The following is a 12,460-nucleotide window of genomic DNA, read 5'->3' on the forward strand; positions in this document are numbered from 1 at the left end:
GACTTCCGAATGGACCCCCTTCTTTGATAGGGATGAGTTGAATGATGATGGCAATGACTTTTGCACTACATTAGACTCAATACATTCATGCATATATCTTCCCTTACCCAAGGACTTAATCAAATGTCAGTCTGTGTACTCTATGGTCCAGACAACAATACCACTCTCGCCAAATCCGAATGTCCTATTATGCGAGGAATGACAAGAAACGTGCAATTATTTGCAGCACAAACCAGGTGATTCTTTTTTGATGCTATTTCAATTCTTTTTATGCAAACTATTCTTGATTTGTGGCCTCTTCTCAACACCATGCAAGACTCTGTTGGTCTTATCAGCGCCATACTCTGGCTGAAGTCATACCTAGAGTTTTTCGAAAACTCAGCCGGTCTTCATTGGCCCTTTGCGCAGTGGTTTACTAGATATATTTCATCTTGCTCTCGAGAATCCCTTTTGAGCAAGGATAAGAATGTGTAACAGACACACGTGAACGCCACACTCCCCTTACCGACTCACGTGTCTGGCCCGGGTCTACCGCGTTGCAATCGATCAGGCCAGCGCAGAAAGATATCGATTCCGTCTCCAAATTTGTGACGTTGTTTTCGCCGGTTGCCCTACAATCTTCGTAATTTGAGACCTCTCCTTTGAGATTTGCTATCATCCCCCGTTTGAATTGTAATAAGAGCTTGGCCATCGAGAAATGAACAGCCATAAACACCAATCCGGATTCATGGTGAGCTTCAAAAACAATGTAGAATAGTTACCAATCATCATCGTCGCCCTCGTCGTCTGCCACAGTATTAGCTTGGTCATTTCATTCCATAAATCGAAATTTTCAAAGAACTTACCACTATCGCCGACCTTTTGCTTCCGTTTCTGCAGTGCCGCAGCCAATGCGTCTGCCATGTTCGGTGCGCCGCCAGGAGCAACACCAGCAGGCGGCAATCCACTACCATGCGGCCCAGTATCGCTACCCGAGGGAAGAGCTGCACTTCTGTCCCTGATCTGAGTCCTGTCTACCTTCTTGAGGCCACCTACACCTCCAGCCTTCTGGATACTATCGAGCATGGCTGAACGTCCTGAGTTGGCTGCAGGCAGCGCTGGCGCAGGCACTCCCGAGGCATAGCCAGAGTCGCGGTTCGGCGGCGGAGGTGGTGGAGGCGGAGGTAAGCCACCAGCACCACCTGGAGGAGGAGGAGGCGGTGGAGGAGGAGGCATGCCGCCAGCACCTCCAGGGAGCGGTGGTGGGCCAGGAGGTGGTGGAGGGGGAGGTGCTGCCGCATTCGACGGTGGCAGCGGCGGTGCTGGGACTGCTCTGGGAGGCGGAGGTGGAGCGGAAGCAGCTGGTGCTGCCGGCACCGGTCTCGACGTCGGAGGAGGTAGCGGAGGCGCATTCGAGGTTGGGGCCTTGGGTGGTAGTGATGGAGGCAGGGGTGGCGCCGGTACGTCCCTGGGCGGCGGTGGTGGTACTGGGCCTCTGGATGGTGGTGCTGGAGGAGCAGTGGTGCGTGGTCCAGCAAACGGAGGAGGCACGCCGAATCTTTGCCCGGATGTGTCTTCAGAATCAAGCGGCGTCTTAGATGGTCTTGGAGGGGGAGGAGGCCCGGGCGCCGGAGCAGCTGGCACTGGTCGTGCAGGTTCTTGGTGCGCGTACTTGCCAGCATCAGCCAAAGGCGGCGGAGCATTAAATCGCGGCCTTGGAGGAGGCGGAGGAGTCGCGTCCTGCGGAGGTGTTGGCTCACGATGAACATCTGCTTTTGCGGTTCCTCTCTTCGTTCCTCTGGAAGGAGGCGGAGGAGGAGGAGCGCCACGACGAGAACCAGATGTTGTAAGCTCCGAAGTTGGCCTAATTCCTGGTGGTGGCGGCGGAGGAGCTCGGCCATGTCCACTATTACCATTGACCGGAGGCGGCGGAGGCGGCGGCGGTGCTGTAGACCTTGGCATAGCATCAGGGGGCTGCTGCTTCAAGAATTCCACGATAAAGTCCTGGTTGTCTTTGATGAAGTCGTCGGTCAAGCCCTGTTCTGTGAGGAAATTTCCAAAGTTGTCTCGCCAATTAGGGTCATAAGCTTCCAGTGTAGCAAACTCGGAGCCTGGTTTATGGAAGCCGTTCATGCCGGCAGAAGGCGACCTGGTATGCGAAGGCGGAGGCGGCGGGATGCTGCTCTGAGGAGACTCGGGCGGCGTGGGAGTGGAGGCATGTTTATGTCCTCCAAAGATGCTGCCGAATAGGCCGCCTGACTTGACAGGTTGGCCATGTCCACCAAAGGGAGTGTTCTTGGTTGCTTTGCTGGCATTCTTTTCCCGCTCGTCCATCTTCTTCTTAAACTGCTTAGCCTCCTTCTCGTCCACGAAAGACAGTCCTGCTAGACATTCCTCGAGCTCGAAAGTGTGGAAAAAGGTGCGGTCCTGGTTGTACTGCCAGGTGTCGTAGATCTCGTGATCCCAAATGACTCCTCGGCCAGCCGGCTAGATATTCTGTGTGAGCAACTACGGGCGCCTGCGAGGAAGAAGAAGGCGACCATGACTTACTGATACATCAACCATCTTGAGCCAGTAGGTGTGTCCTACGAGATCGTCGGCGAGTACGATGGCGCCTTGCAATCCAGTGTAGGTCCATTTCGACTTGTTGGGGTATGCGACGTATAATCTGGCGACGGCGACGGCATGGATCTTGTTGGTCTGCTTGGGAATGACCCTCTTGACCGTCTCCTTGTCCTCGTCGCTGAGAATGGACGGCATGGCGGGCGGATTTTCGAGCGTCTTTCTCAGACGAGGAGTTATGGGGGTTGGTAGGTGGAGGGTCCTCGATATCTTGTGCCTCTCTATCTCCAGCTACCAGTAGTCGGTGGCAATCCTAAGTGATCATGGACACGAATTGAGAGGTACACAACAGAGTAGAGGCGAGAATGCGCCCAGCGACTTCGGAAACGAATGCTGCCTTGAGAATTGTGCGAAGGTACGCGCGGTTGTGGTGGCGGGCGCTTACTACTAGTAAGGATGAGGCTCGTAAAGTGGTGTTGGTGGTTGTGTGCTGAGCAGTGCAGTGCAGTGCAGTGCAAGAGTGTTGTACTTGGTCTTGTGCCCCCCTACCTGTCTTTACCTAAAGAGTGGAAGGACAGCAGTTGGACGGGTTTGACCAAGAAGTGGAGGCTCCCGCACTCAGCCCAGCCCAGTAGGTAACAAGTACGTAGTACCAAGTACAGACAATCAATGGACAAGACGAGTTCAAGAATGTGTGTACCTAACCATGGATCTAGTCAGGAGACTAGGCACCTGTTTAATCACTGGAAGTGCGCTCGCTTCGGGCGTCAATGGTGTTAATTTTGTGATTTGTACCTAGATGCCAAAGCTTTTATGATTCGAGGTTCATGGCACTGTTGCCCAATTTCAGACACAAGTCCGAGAGCAAACGTGCAATGTTTTTCATTCAGAGATGTCGTAGGGCAGTGCAAAGTACCTAGGCTAGAAGAGTGAATTGGATGAATCTGCGACCCAAATGGATGTACTGGATCGTCTAGAACCGGTTCTTCCGTCACTGTGCAGTGTTTCTAGCGGGTGGATTGCTGCTGAGCAGCGGATCCTCATTGCATCAGCTAGCAACGTGTGGACAGGGGCCTGAGGAGTGGCCGGGGGTTCTCGCTCAACTGAGAATGCGGCAGCGCCAGCCCACTTTGGGCATCCTCACTTGCAAATCCCCAACTGCCATTTGCTGCTCACATCTGTCTGGGCACATGGATGTATTGAGTGTTTATGTTTATTTGTTTTTCCTTTCGCGTGTGCGTGAGCTTTTTTATTAAATTATATACATTTTTAGTGTAATGACTTGCATTTATGATTTTATTCCTTACCTATGATTGTTTGAATTCCATTTGCCACTTGGGTTCTCCTTTAAGCGATGTCCTATTTTATAATGCCAATCTCCCTCCATCTCTGGAACAATGTTGGATATTGAAATATGATAAATAGTTAGACGTAGGCCCCAGAAGCCAAAATCTCGAGATCGTATCATGAAAGATCAATGTGCACGCGTTCGCAATAAAAAAAAATTTATATCAGCATTGGCGGTATATAATCATATTATCCGTCTTCATTATCTCATTTCGAATCATACAGAGTCAGCCATAGAAGGACCACCTGCTGCGCCCAATAAGGTTTTTTGAAATCTTTCATTAGAACATTTCCAATTAGCAGTAATTAGCCCTCCCGTCAGCACGAATCTTTATTTGTTCAACTCCTTTGCCTTGGCTTGTCGTTCTTCCTTGCTACCCTCTTGCTCAGGCATGCTCTGCGGCACGGCCGGGCCTGGGTGGGCCTGGTGAGCAGCGAACGCCTTGGCCCCTTCAGTTGCCGAAGTAGGATCATGAGGTTTGAACTCAGCATCAATCTTGCCAGTCTGTTATTCATACAAAGGATCATGATCAGCAACCATATACGTAGGCAAGGTGAACACTGATGTGTGGAGTTTGCAGGGTGGTTATGACCCCCCGGATGCCTAGTGTAATCTGTACGGAATACGGAATACTAACCTGGGCGGCGGGGTAGCTGTCTTTCCTGCCAGTCATCTTGTCGGAGTTAAGAGATGGTCTGTCTTGTTTGGTAACCACGTATCGTTTGAAGAGTGCTTGGAGTGTTGTTGTTGTTGGCAGTCAAAATTTCATGTATTCTTTTAGAATTTTGTTGAAAGATCAAGTCTGAGTTTCTGATTGTTCTTATATTCCCCAAAGCTGGCTTTTGCTCGCAACTTACAGCTGACCTCTTGATGACGTACCTTGCGCGCCCTTGGGAAGCTTGTGATTGGACCTTCTCCATGGCGGCGGTCCTAAGGTGTGTAGAGCCGATGATTTGCGGCAAACCCCAGGTTTTAATGGCTGTTGTAACTTGCAAGCAGCAGCAGGCTCCCAGATTTGTACGTGAGCCACACTACGTATCGCCAAGTCACACGCCAAAACTCGAAAGCTCATATCGATTTGCTGCATAGCATTCCTGGCAGACAACCAAACCTACCTATTGTGGGCACCTTCATGACGCGTGTCGAGAACCTTAGGCCATCTCCAATTGTACCTTGGTGACTCCGAACTGTTCCCGACTTTGCAGGAGAACCAATCATTACTCAACCACACGGCTGATCCGGCGCAGTATGCACATGAAAAGGCATATACTGATGCGGTAGAGCAACTAGAAATCGGTCCTCCTAAAACGACGTCTGCCTGCGATCTCATATGAGCTGTAGCGACTGGAGTCGAGATTGCTGGTGCCCCGCATGTCTGCCGCCCCTCAACCAGTGAAGCTTTCGCTGCCTCTTGTATGCAATTCACTTTCTCTGTTCCTGCCTACCCACATGGCTCACACACCTTAGGAGTACCAACAGCACCTCTTTCAGGAGCTCCGCAGCGAGGATGAGCTGGTGGTTCTTGCTCGGGGTCTCGGCCTTATGAGGCTGGTCACCAACCTGTTGCATAGTTATGATGCTGCGGGCAACAACCTGATCATCATTATTGGTGCCGAGGACCGTGAGAATGCATGGATTGGCGAAGCTCTTGCTGAACATGCCGCCATCAGCATGGCTCCCAAAGCGAGGGGGTTGACGGTGGTCAATACTGACTTCACGAGCGTCGCAGCGAGAGAGAGAATGTACGCTCAGGGGGGCATCTACAGCATCACCTCTCGAATTCTGGTTGTGGACCTCCTCACGAGTCTGCTCAACCCGGAGACCATTACTGGTGTCATTGTCCTACATGCTGAAAAGGTAATTGCTACGTCTCTTGAAGCCTTCATTCTGCGAATCTTCAAGCAGAAGAACAAGGTTGGTTTCCTCAAGGCCTTTTCCGATAATCCAGATCCCTTCACCATTGGTTTCTCCCCATTGGCGACCATGATGCGAAATTTGTTTCTCAGAAAAACCTCTTTGTGGCCGCGATTTCATGTCACCGTGGCAAGCTCGTTGGAAGGCAAGAAGAAAGCAGAAGTTATTGAGCTCGAAGTACCCATGACAGACGCCATGAAGGAGATTCAGACGGCCATCATGGAGTGCGTCGAAGTCAGCATACACGAGTTGAAGAAGAACAATACCGGATTGGATATGGAAGACTGGAACCTCGACAGCGCCTTGTTGAAGAATTTTGATGTCATGGTACGTCGTCAGCTCGATCCCAACTGGCACAGGGTCAGCTGGAAGACGAAGCAAATCGTGAGCGATCTCACCGTCCTTCGGAGTATGCTCCAGTCTGTTCTCACCTATGATTCGGTGGCCTTTCTTCAGCATCTAGACACCATTCATGCGGCTCACTCGCCGCAGCCTGGCTCGACAAGACAGAGTCAATCTCCGTGGATGTTCCTCGATGCAGCCCACACAATATTTAGTGGCGCAAAGCAAAGAGTATACTCAAGTACCGCCAAGGCAACCGAACAAACTCCGATCGATTCGCTGCAACCAGTACTGGAGGAACAGCCCAAGTGGGCTGTACTAGCAGAAATTCTGGAAGAAATAGATCGCGATTTATATTTTGAGCCTGCTCTAAGGGATGATTCGAATGGCACTATCCTAATCATGTGCTCGGACGCCTCTACTTGCCGTCAACTCCGGCAATACTTGGAATGGATGCACGTCAAGCCAAGAGCTGATGACCCAACAAGCAAGAAGAACAGGGACGAAGAAGGCAAGCCATCTGCGGCTTATATGATGAGAAGAAAGCTACGGGAATACCTGAAATGGAAGAGAGAATTTGCGCAGATCAGTAACGCATTATTCTCGGAAAACCAGGAAGCAATCAAGGGCGCCGCAGATCCTCGACTCGGCCAAGCAAAAGGTCGTGCCCCAGCCAACAAACGTAGACGGCAGAGAGGCGGTGGTGCTGCGGGTACAGTCACCGGGCGTGCTGCCAATGGCAGCGTGATTCAGTACTTCGAGAAGCCGTCCGAGGTCGACGGACTTATTGCCGGAGTGCAACCGACCGAGGAGGAAGCAGCGCAAAAGCCCGATATTATCGCCGATCCACTGGACGACATGGATGAATACTACCAACTATATGAGATGCAGGACTTGGTTGTCATTCATGCGTTCGAGGGAGATCAAGACGAACATGTTCTCGAGGAGATTAAACCACGATACATAATCATGTACGAACCGGATGCTAGCTTCATCCGCCGCGTGGAGGTTTATCGGTCCTCCCACAGCGACCGAAATGTTCGCGTCTATTTCATGTTCTATGGTGGTTCCGTCGAGGAACAGCGTTATCTTGCGTCTGTCCGTCGAGAAAAGGATGCATTCACGAAGCTCATCAAGGAGCGTGCCAGCATGACCATTGTTGATACGGGAGCTGAGAATGCCGTGGAGGATCAACAGGAGGCTTTCCTCCGAACCGTAAACACTCGAATCGCGGGTGGTGGCCGACTTGCCGCTACAGCACAACCACCACGAGTTGTGGTCGACGTGCGAGAATTTCGCTCCTCTCTGCCGTCCCTTTTACATGGGCGAAACATGGTCATAGTTCCATGCATGTTGACAGTGGGCGACTACATCCTCTCCCCGACAATATGTATCGAACGCAAATCGGTCAGCGATTTGATAAGCTCCTTCAAGGATGGTCGCCTCTACAACCAAGCCGAAACCATGTTCCTCCACTACAAGAACCCCATGCTTTTGATCGAATTTGATCAAAACAAGTCATTCACACTTGAGCCTTTTGCCGATCTGTCGGGCAACCTGTCTGCGATCAACCCTGCAAACGTGCCATCAGATCTACAGTCGAAGCTTGTTCTGTTGACTCTTGCATTCCCACGCTTAAAAATCATTTGGAGCAGCAGCCCCTACCAGACAGCCGAGATATTTGAGAATCTCAAGACCCATGAGGAAGAGCCGGACCCAATCGCGGCGGTACGAGCTGGATTGGATAAAGACGTCAGAGCCGAAGATCAGACATTCAACCTGGAACCACAGGAAATGCTGGGCGTAGTTCCGGGGGTGACACCCAAGAACATCATGAACTTGACCCTGAAATGTGAAAACGTCCGTGAAATTGCAAACATGACCGTAGAGGAGCTCAATCCCTTGGTTGGCCGTGAGGCTGGACGGCAGATTGAGAGGTTCTTTGCGAGGGATCTGATTGATACTGATTAAATAGACATCTAGATTTGTTGTTGGCAAATCTTGGCTAGTGTAGAAGACAGGTATTCCAGTGCCATGGCAATCAAGTAGATTCATTTGGTAGAAAACGTCAGATTAGCTTGGCCAATGTTCAGTTTCAACAGTTTCCAGTTCCGAGAAATGCGTATCTTAATTTACGATCATGTATCTTGCGACATGGTTCACGGTAGATGCCAGAACATGATTGCTTATGCAAATAAAATTGGTATTATCGATACGGAAATGAAAGCCTGAATAGCGTCATGCCAATCGTCGTAACGTTCATGCAGGGGTATCATGACTTCCTCTCGCCCTTCTCAAAAAAATCCACTCGTTCTCGAGGTATCATCTCCTTTATCCATCGCTCTCTCCTCCTCAACACTGTGTCAAACAAACAAGAAAAAGAACTCCAAGCGCTTTCATCCCTTCATCCCTTCTTCATCAAGAGGTCTTCACACGGTGCTTTTGGTGTGGTGTCGGACCTTGTCTTGTGGTTGTTGAAGAAGGTTCCTCTCCTTTTAGATACGACTCGTCGTATGATGTCCCCTAGTCCTCGTGGTACCACCGCGCTTGCGACCGCAGTAGCCGCAGGTGAGGAAGGAGATGAGGATGTTGAAGAAGGAGGCGATGCCGTGGATGATGGCGGTCAGGATGCTGGCGATACCGTTGACAATGGCCATGAGGACGTTGCCAATGGTTCGGAAGAGGTTTTGAATCTAGATACGACTGTTAGCTACAATGCTTTTTTTTTCCCCTAGTGGTGGGTTTGATGTGTCGTGTTTAGGCGGGATGAACTTACGCAAGAGACGACGGCACCCATTTTGAATGATTTGTGATGGTTTGTTTGTAGATGTTTGTTTTGGTATGTGTGTGTATGTGTGTAAGGTTGTAGGACTTCTTAGGTCAAGGCGAAGTGTTGGTTTGTATTTGTTGATGTTCAAGTAACGAAAAGGAAGTTACAAGACAGGACGGAGGTTGTTGGTTCTTTATATCTAGCAGTGGGCTGTTTTCGTCGCACGACTTCCCGCCTGGGTAGAAGGACCCAAAAAAGGTTCGAGTCACAAAGGGCCACCAATAATCAAGGCACCTATCCCTGGTCTCTTTTTCGTCCTCACTGCAGTGTACATAGTATGTCTTCATACCACCCGAGGGAAGGGGGAAAAAAAGATTGATCTTCCCGGGTTCAAGGATTGAGGGTGGGTCGAGCTTGGCTTGTCTGGTCCCTTGTGGCTGCTTCTAGCACAAATTATCACGGCAGCAAAAAGGCATGGCATCATCATCATCACGGGCCCTGACTGGGGGAGATGCTTTTCGGCTGCGACCTACCTCAGCAGACGTGCAGACGACGAAAATGACATAGGGATTACGGAGTAGGGCAACGTGCAGGCTTGCCAGTCGAGGCTGGGATGACCAGATTGGGGATATGGAACACTATGAAACGACCAATCACCTCGGGCGCATGTGGCTGTCTGTCGCCCATTTGAGAAAGGATAAGATATTGAAACCACGCTTCTAGGCCAATCTCGTGATAGCTTGTAAAAGAACACGATTCGGGGCATTTTTTCTTCTCCATGGTTGTTCGCATTTTTTTCTGATGGATCTACAGAGTACAGCTTTTGCATGCGGGATTGACGTCATGGGTCTAGATGCAGTCGCCCAAGCAAAAGACAAACCCCACCAACGCTTGTTCTGACAGACGAAGCTACGCCAATTAGACACCCCTGGCTCCTCCCAAGAACCCCAAATTAACCATTCCAGCACTGGCACTAGATCACGATCTGGCTCTACCAAACCCGATGCGTGGTGACATGGTTGCAAACGAGACCCTCATTCGTGCTGCCGATTATCCCGTCGCGTGCCAGCAAGAAAAAAAAAGGTTAATATCCGCAAACTTGGCTTTCCATGACCTGTTTCGGGAACTGGCATTGGGTGGGAAAGGGTCTGGCTCGTACATCAGACCAGGGCCGTGCCGGCGCAAAAGGTCCGTCTAAGCAGCATTCCAACCATCCCCTGCTAACCGCCAACCTGGGGCATTCAACAGGGCTGATAGTCGCTTATACCATTTGCAAGGTAGAATAGCGGCCTTCTAGTCTATACAGGGCAGATGAGGCCGGTCCGGTTCCTACGCTGGCAGTTTCATATTGACCTTTGCGAGATGGTTTCCAGCCAAGTTCATGTCGGCTCATTTGCGCTGGGAAATTTGAGGTTTGTCGCAAAAAAGGCTGGAAGCGATAAAACCCCAGGTGATGTGAGATGTCAGAAACCAGCTCATGACGTCAGCGGAGTCACTCTATACAAACAACCCGCCAAACTTGAAGTCTCTTCAACGGCCAACCGCTCGACCCACGACAAAACGAAATTTGCAAAAAGGTCTCGGCTTTTTTGCGTGAACCTTGCGAAACATCAAAAGGTAAAAGACCAGGTGTCTAGGTAATTAAGCGGGTAATTGGAAGAATGTATGCGCTAGGAGCAATGCTGGATGAAAATCATTGTAGCGATCTTGTATACATACGGAACAGTCCCACACAAAGAAGCATCACGACACATGCTAAGTAACCGATGGCATCATGAATGCATGCAAAAACCGTCCCCTCCTCGCCGATTATGGTAACAAGACCCAAGAAGCATCAGAAATCCTGATTCAGTCGCATCTGTGGCTGAATCTGGCAATTCGCCCATCAACTTGAAGTCTAGAACTCCCCCATCGTGATGCCCCGCGCCACAAATCCCAATCCAGAATCCGGTTTTCTGTCCAAGTCTGACGTATTTCCCCCCTTCCCCATCCCTCCCACTTTGCCTGGTGCGCCACAACCCTCGATCATAAGCCTACCCGTTCAAGTCCGCTTTTTTGCTTCTAATTTCTCTTTTTCTCTTCACCCCATGTGTGCTGACTGTGATGTCTTGACAATTTGTACTCTTCCTATGAAGATGGCTGTCAAACATTCCCACCTCGTGTTGGGATGAAGGGCTTGAATGATGCTCTTTTGCTTGATTCTCCCCCCCTTCGCTCAGTCTAGCATGGCCTCCCACTTGGCCGTGGTAAAAAGGTCTATTCTGGAGATGTAGTCTGAGTTTCCTCGACACTCTTCCGATTCTCGACTTGTGTTGAAGGTTTTTCGATTGACCGAGTCCTAGACTTGTGTCTCGAGACTTTCATCACGCAGTCAACCCTTCTCGTTCTTCCCCCGTTTCCTCGACAAGCCGGCCACCTTTGACCGCCACTGACGCCTCCACCAGCGATCGGAACATCGTAGGTTCGTGTCGCGCTAGACTTGGTTTTCTCGATTCCTGCGACTACCGGGCATGGGATAGAGTCCTCGTGTTTTCCCCAGTTGTAGTTGCCTTTAGTGCCTCCTGGGCCATGGACCGTTGTGTACCGTCCTCAACCCCGTACGAGCGGTCGAGACCTCGTTGAACCCCGAGCTTCTTATGTATACATTGCTACCGGAGTTGATTGTCGTCGCCGTCGATAACTGCTGCTTTCGGAAATGGAAAGGGCACCACTCTCCCAGGACGTCGAATGACTTGACTACCCCCTCTTCGATGATGCCTGGGACGATCGGTTGCTGGGCCTTGGGATATTACTATTTTGCTTTTCCCCTTTGCTCCGATCAACGCCAATCGAGATACTCGCGGTGCTGTGCCAATGTATCGCACTGACGATCATGTCTCCTACAACTAAATAACTGCCGCTTCGGATTACCACGTCTTGCACTGGTGTTCGATGAGGTCCACCTACTACAAGGGAATTGGAACGCACCAGAATCCGAATCTCTGCATTCACCAATCGACAATACAACTAGCACCTCAAGGCACTCCATGCTTGTGGACCAGCTATTTCGACAACCCGCGAATACCTCTCGAAGAACATGTCGACAATTTCACCCTCGTTCATACGTGGGAGACCATGCATACATGCATGCGTGTTTCTGGCAGAGTTTGGATGGATATTCGTCAAATAACTTGGGGATGTATGTACTGAGGTGGCTTTAACACTTGAGATCAATACAATCTCTTGAAAACATAACTTTGAAGGCTATATCTGCCATTCCCGTCACTCGCTTGAAAACTTTCGTTCCTGTCCATCAAATTATGACCCATAAACGTATCGTAGTTTAGTGTAAAAGATGCCCTGTGTACATAAACCCCGTGGCTGCTGGCCACTGAGGTGCTGCACGAATGGAGTACCACACGTTCTATCGACATATATCACTGATTCTAAATACATGCATACCTAATATCATCGCACAACATTTTTATTCGCAAATCACGCCCCTTCCGCAAACACATTTGATCTTTGCAGTTTCAGTGCCGCAGTAGAGGGTACCATTGCTGTAC

The 12,460-nt window shown here is 50.3% G+C and overlaps 4 protein-coding genes across 4 annotated transcripts; 1 reads left to right on the forward strand and 3 right to left on the reverse strand.

Moving 5' to 3' along the window:
* Window positions 1-757: 757 nt before the first annotated feature.
* Window positions 758-2,739, reverse strand: PFICI_14130 (uncharacterized protein; the record flags this gene model as incomplete). Its single annotated transcript, XM_007842711.1, has 3 exons — window positions 758-786; window positions 846-2,466; window positions 2,530-2,739. 3 exons carry the CDS (start codon window positions 2,737-2,739, stop codon window positions 758-760), a joined length of 1,860 nt encoding a protein of 619 aa, XP_007840902.1.
* A 1,480-nt stretch (window positions 2,740-4,219) lies between these two features.
* Window positions 4,220-4,562, reverse strand: PFICI_14131 (uncharacterized protein; the record flags this gene model as incomplete). The annotated part of the gene is made up of 2 exons (XM_007842712.1): window positions 4,220-4,393; window positions 4,527-4,562. The coding sequence occupies 2 exons, from the start codon at window positions 4,560-4,562 to the stop codon at window positions 4,220-4,222; spliced, it is 210 nt and encodes a 69-aa protein (XP_007840903.1).
* Window positions 4,563-5,260: 698 nt separating this feature from the next.
* PFICI_14132 (uncharacterized protein) lies at window positions 5,261-8,116 on the forward strand (the record flags this gene model as incomplete). The annotated part of the gene is made up of 2 exons (XM_007842713.1): window positions 5,261-5,302; window positions 5,357-8,116. The coding sequence occupies 2 exons, from the start codon at window positions 5,261-5,263 to the stop codon at window positions 8,114-8,116; spliced, it is 2,802 nt and encodes a 933-aa protein (XP_007840904.1).
* A 524-nt stretch (window positions 8,117-8,640) lies between these two features.
* On the reverse strand, window positions 8,641-8,942 carry PFICI_14133 (uncharacterized protein; the record flags this gene model as incomplete). Its single annotated transcript, XM_007842714.1, has 2 exons — window positions 8,641-8,838; window positions 8,922-8,942. 2 exons carry the CDS (start codon window positions 8,940-8,942, stop codon window positions 8,641-8,643), a joined length of 219 nt encoding a protein of 72 aa, XP_007840905.1.
* Window positions 8,943-12,460: the final 3,518 nt, after the last annotated feature.

Source organism: Pestalotiopsis fici (genome assembly GCF_000516985.1).
Source record: "Pestalotiopsis fici W106-1 unplaced genomic scaffold PFICI_Scf_12, whole genome shotgun sequence".
Taxonomy (NCBI): domain Eukaryota; kingdom Fungi; phylum Ascomycota; class Sordariomycetes; order Amphisphaeriales; family Sporocadaceae; genus Pestalotiopsis; species Pestalotiopsis fici.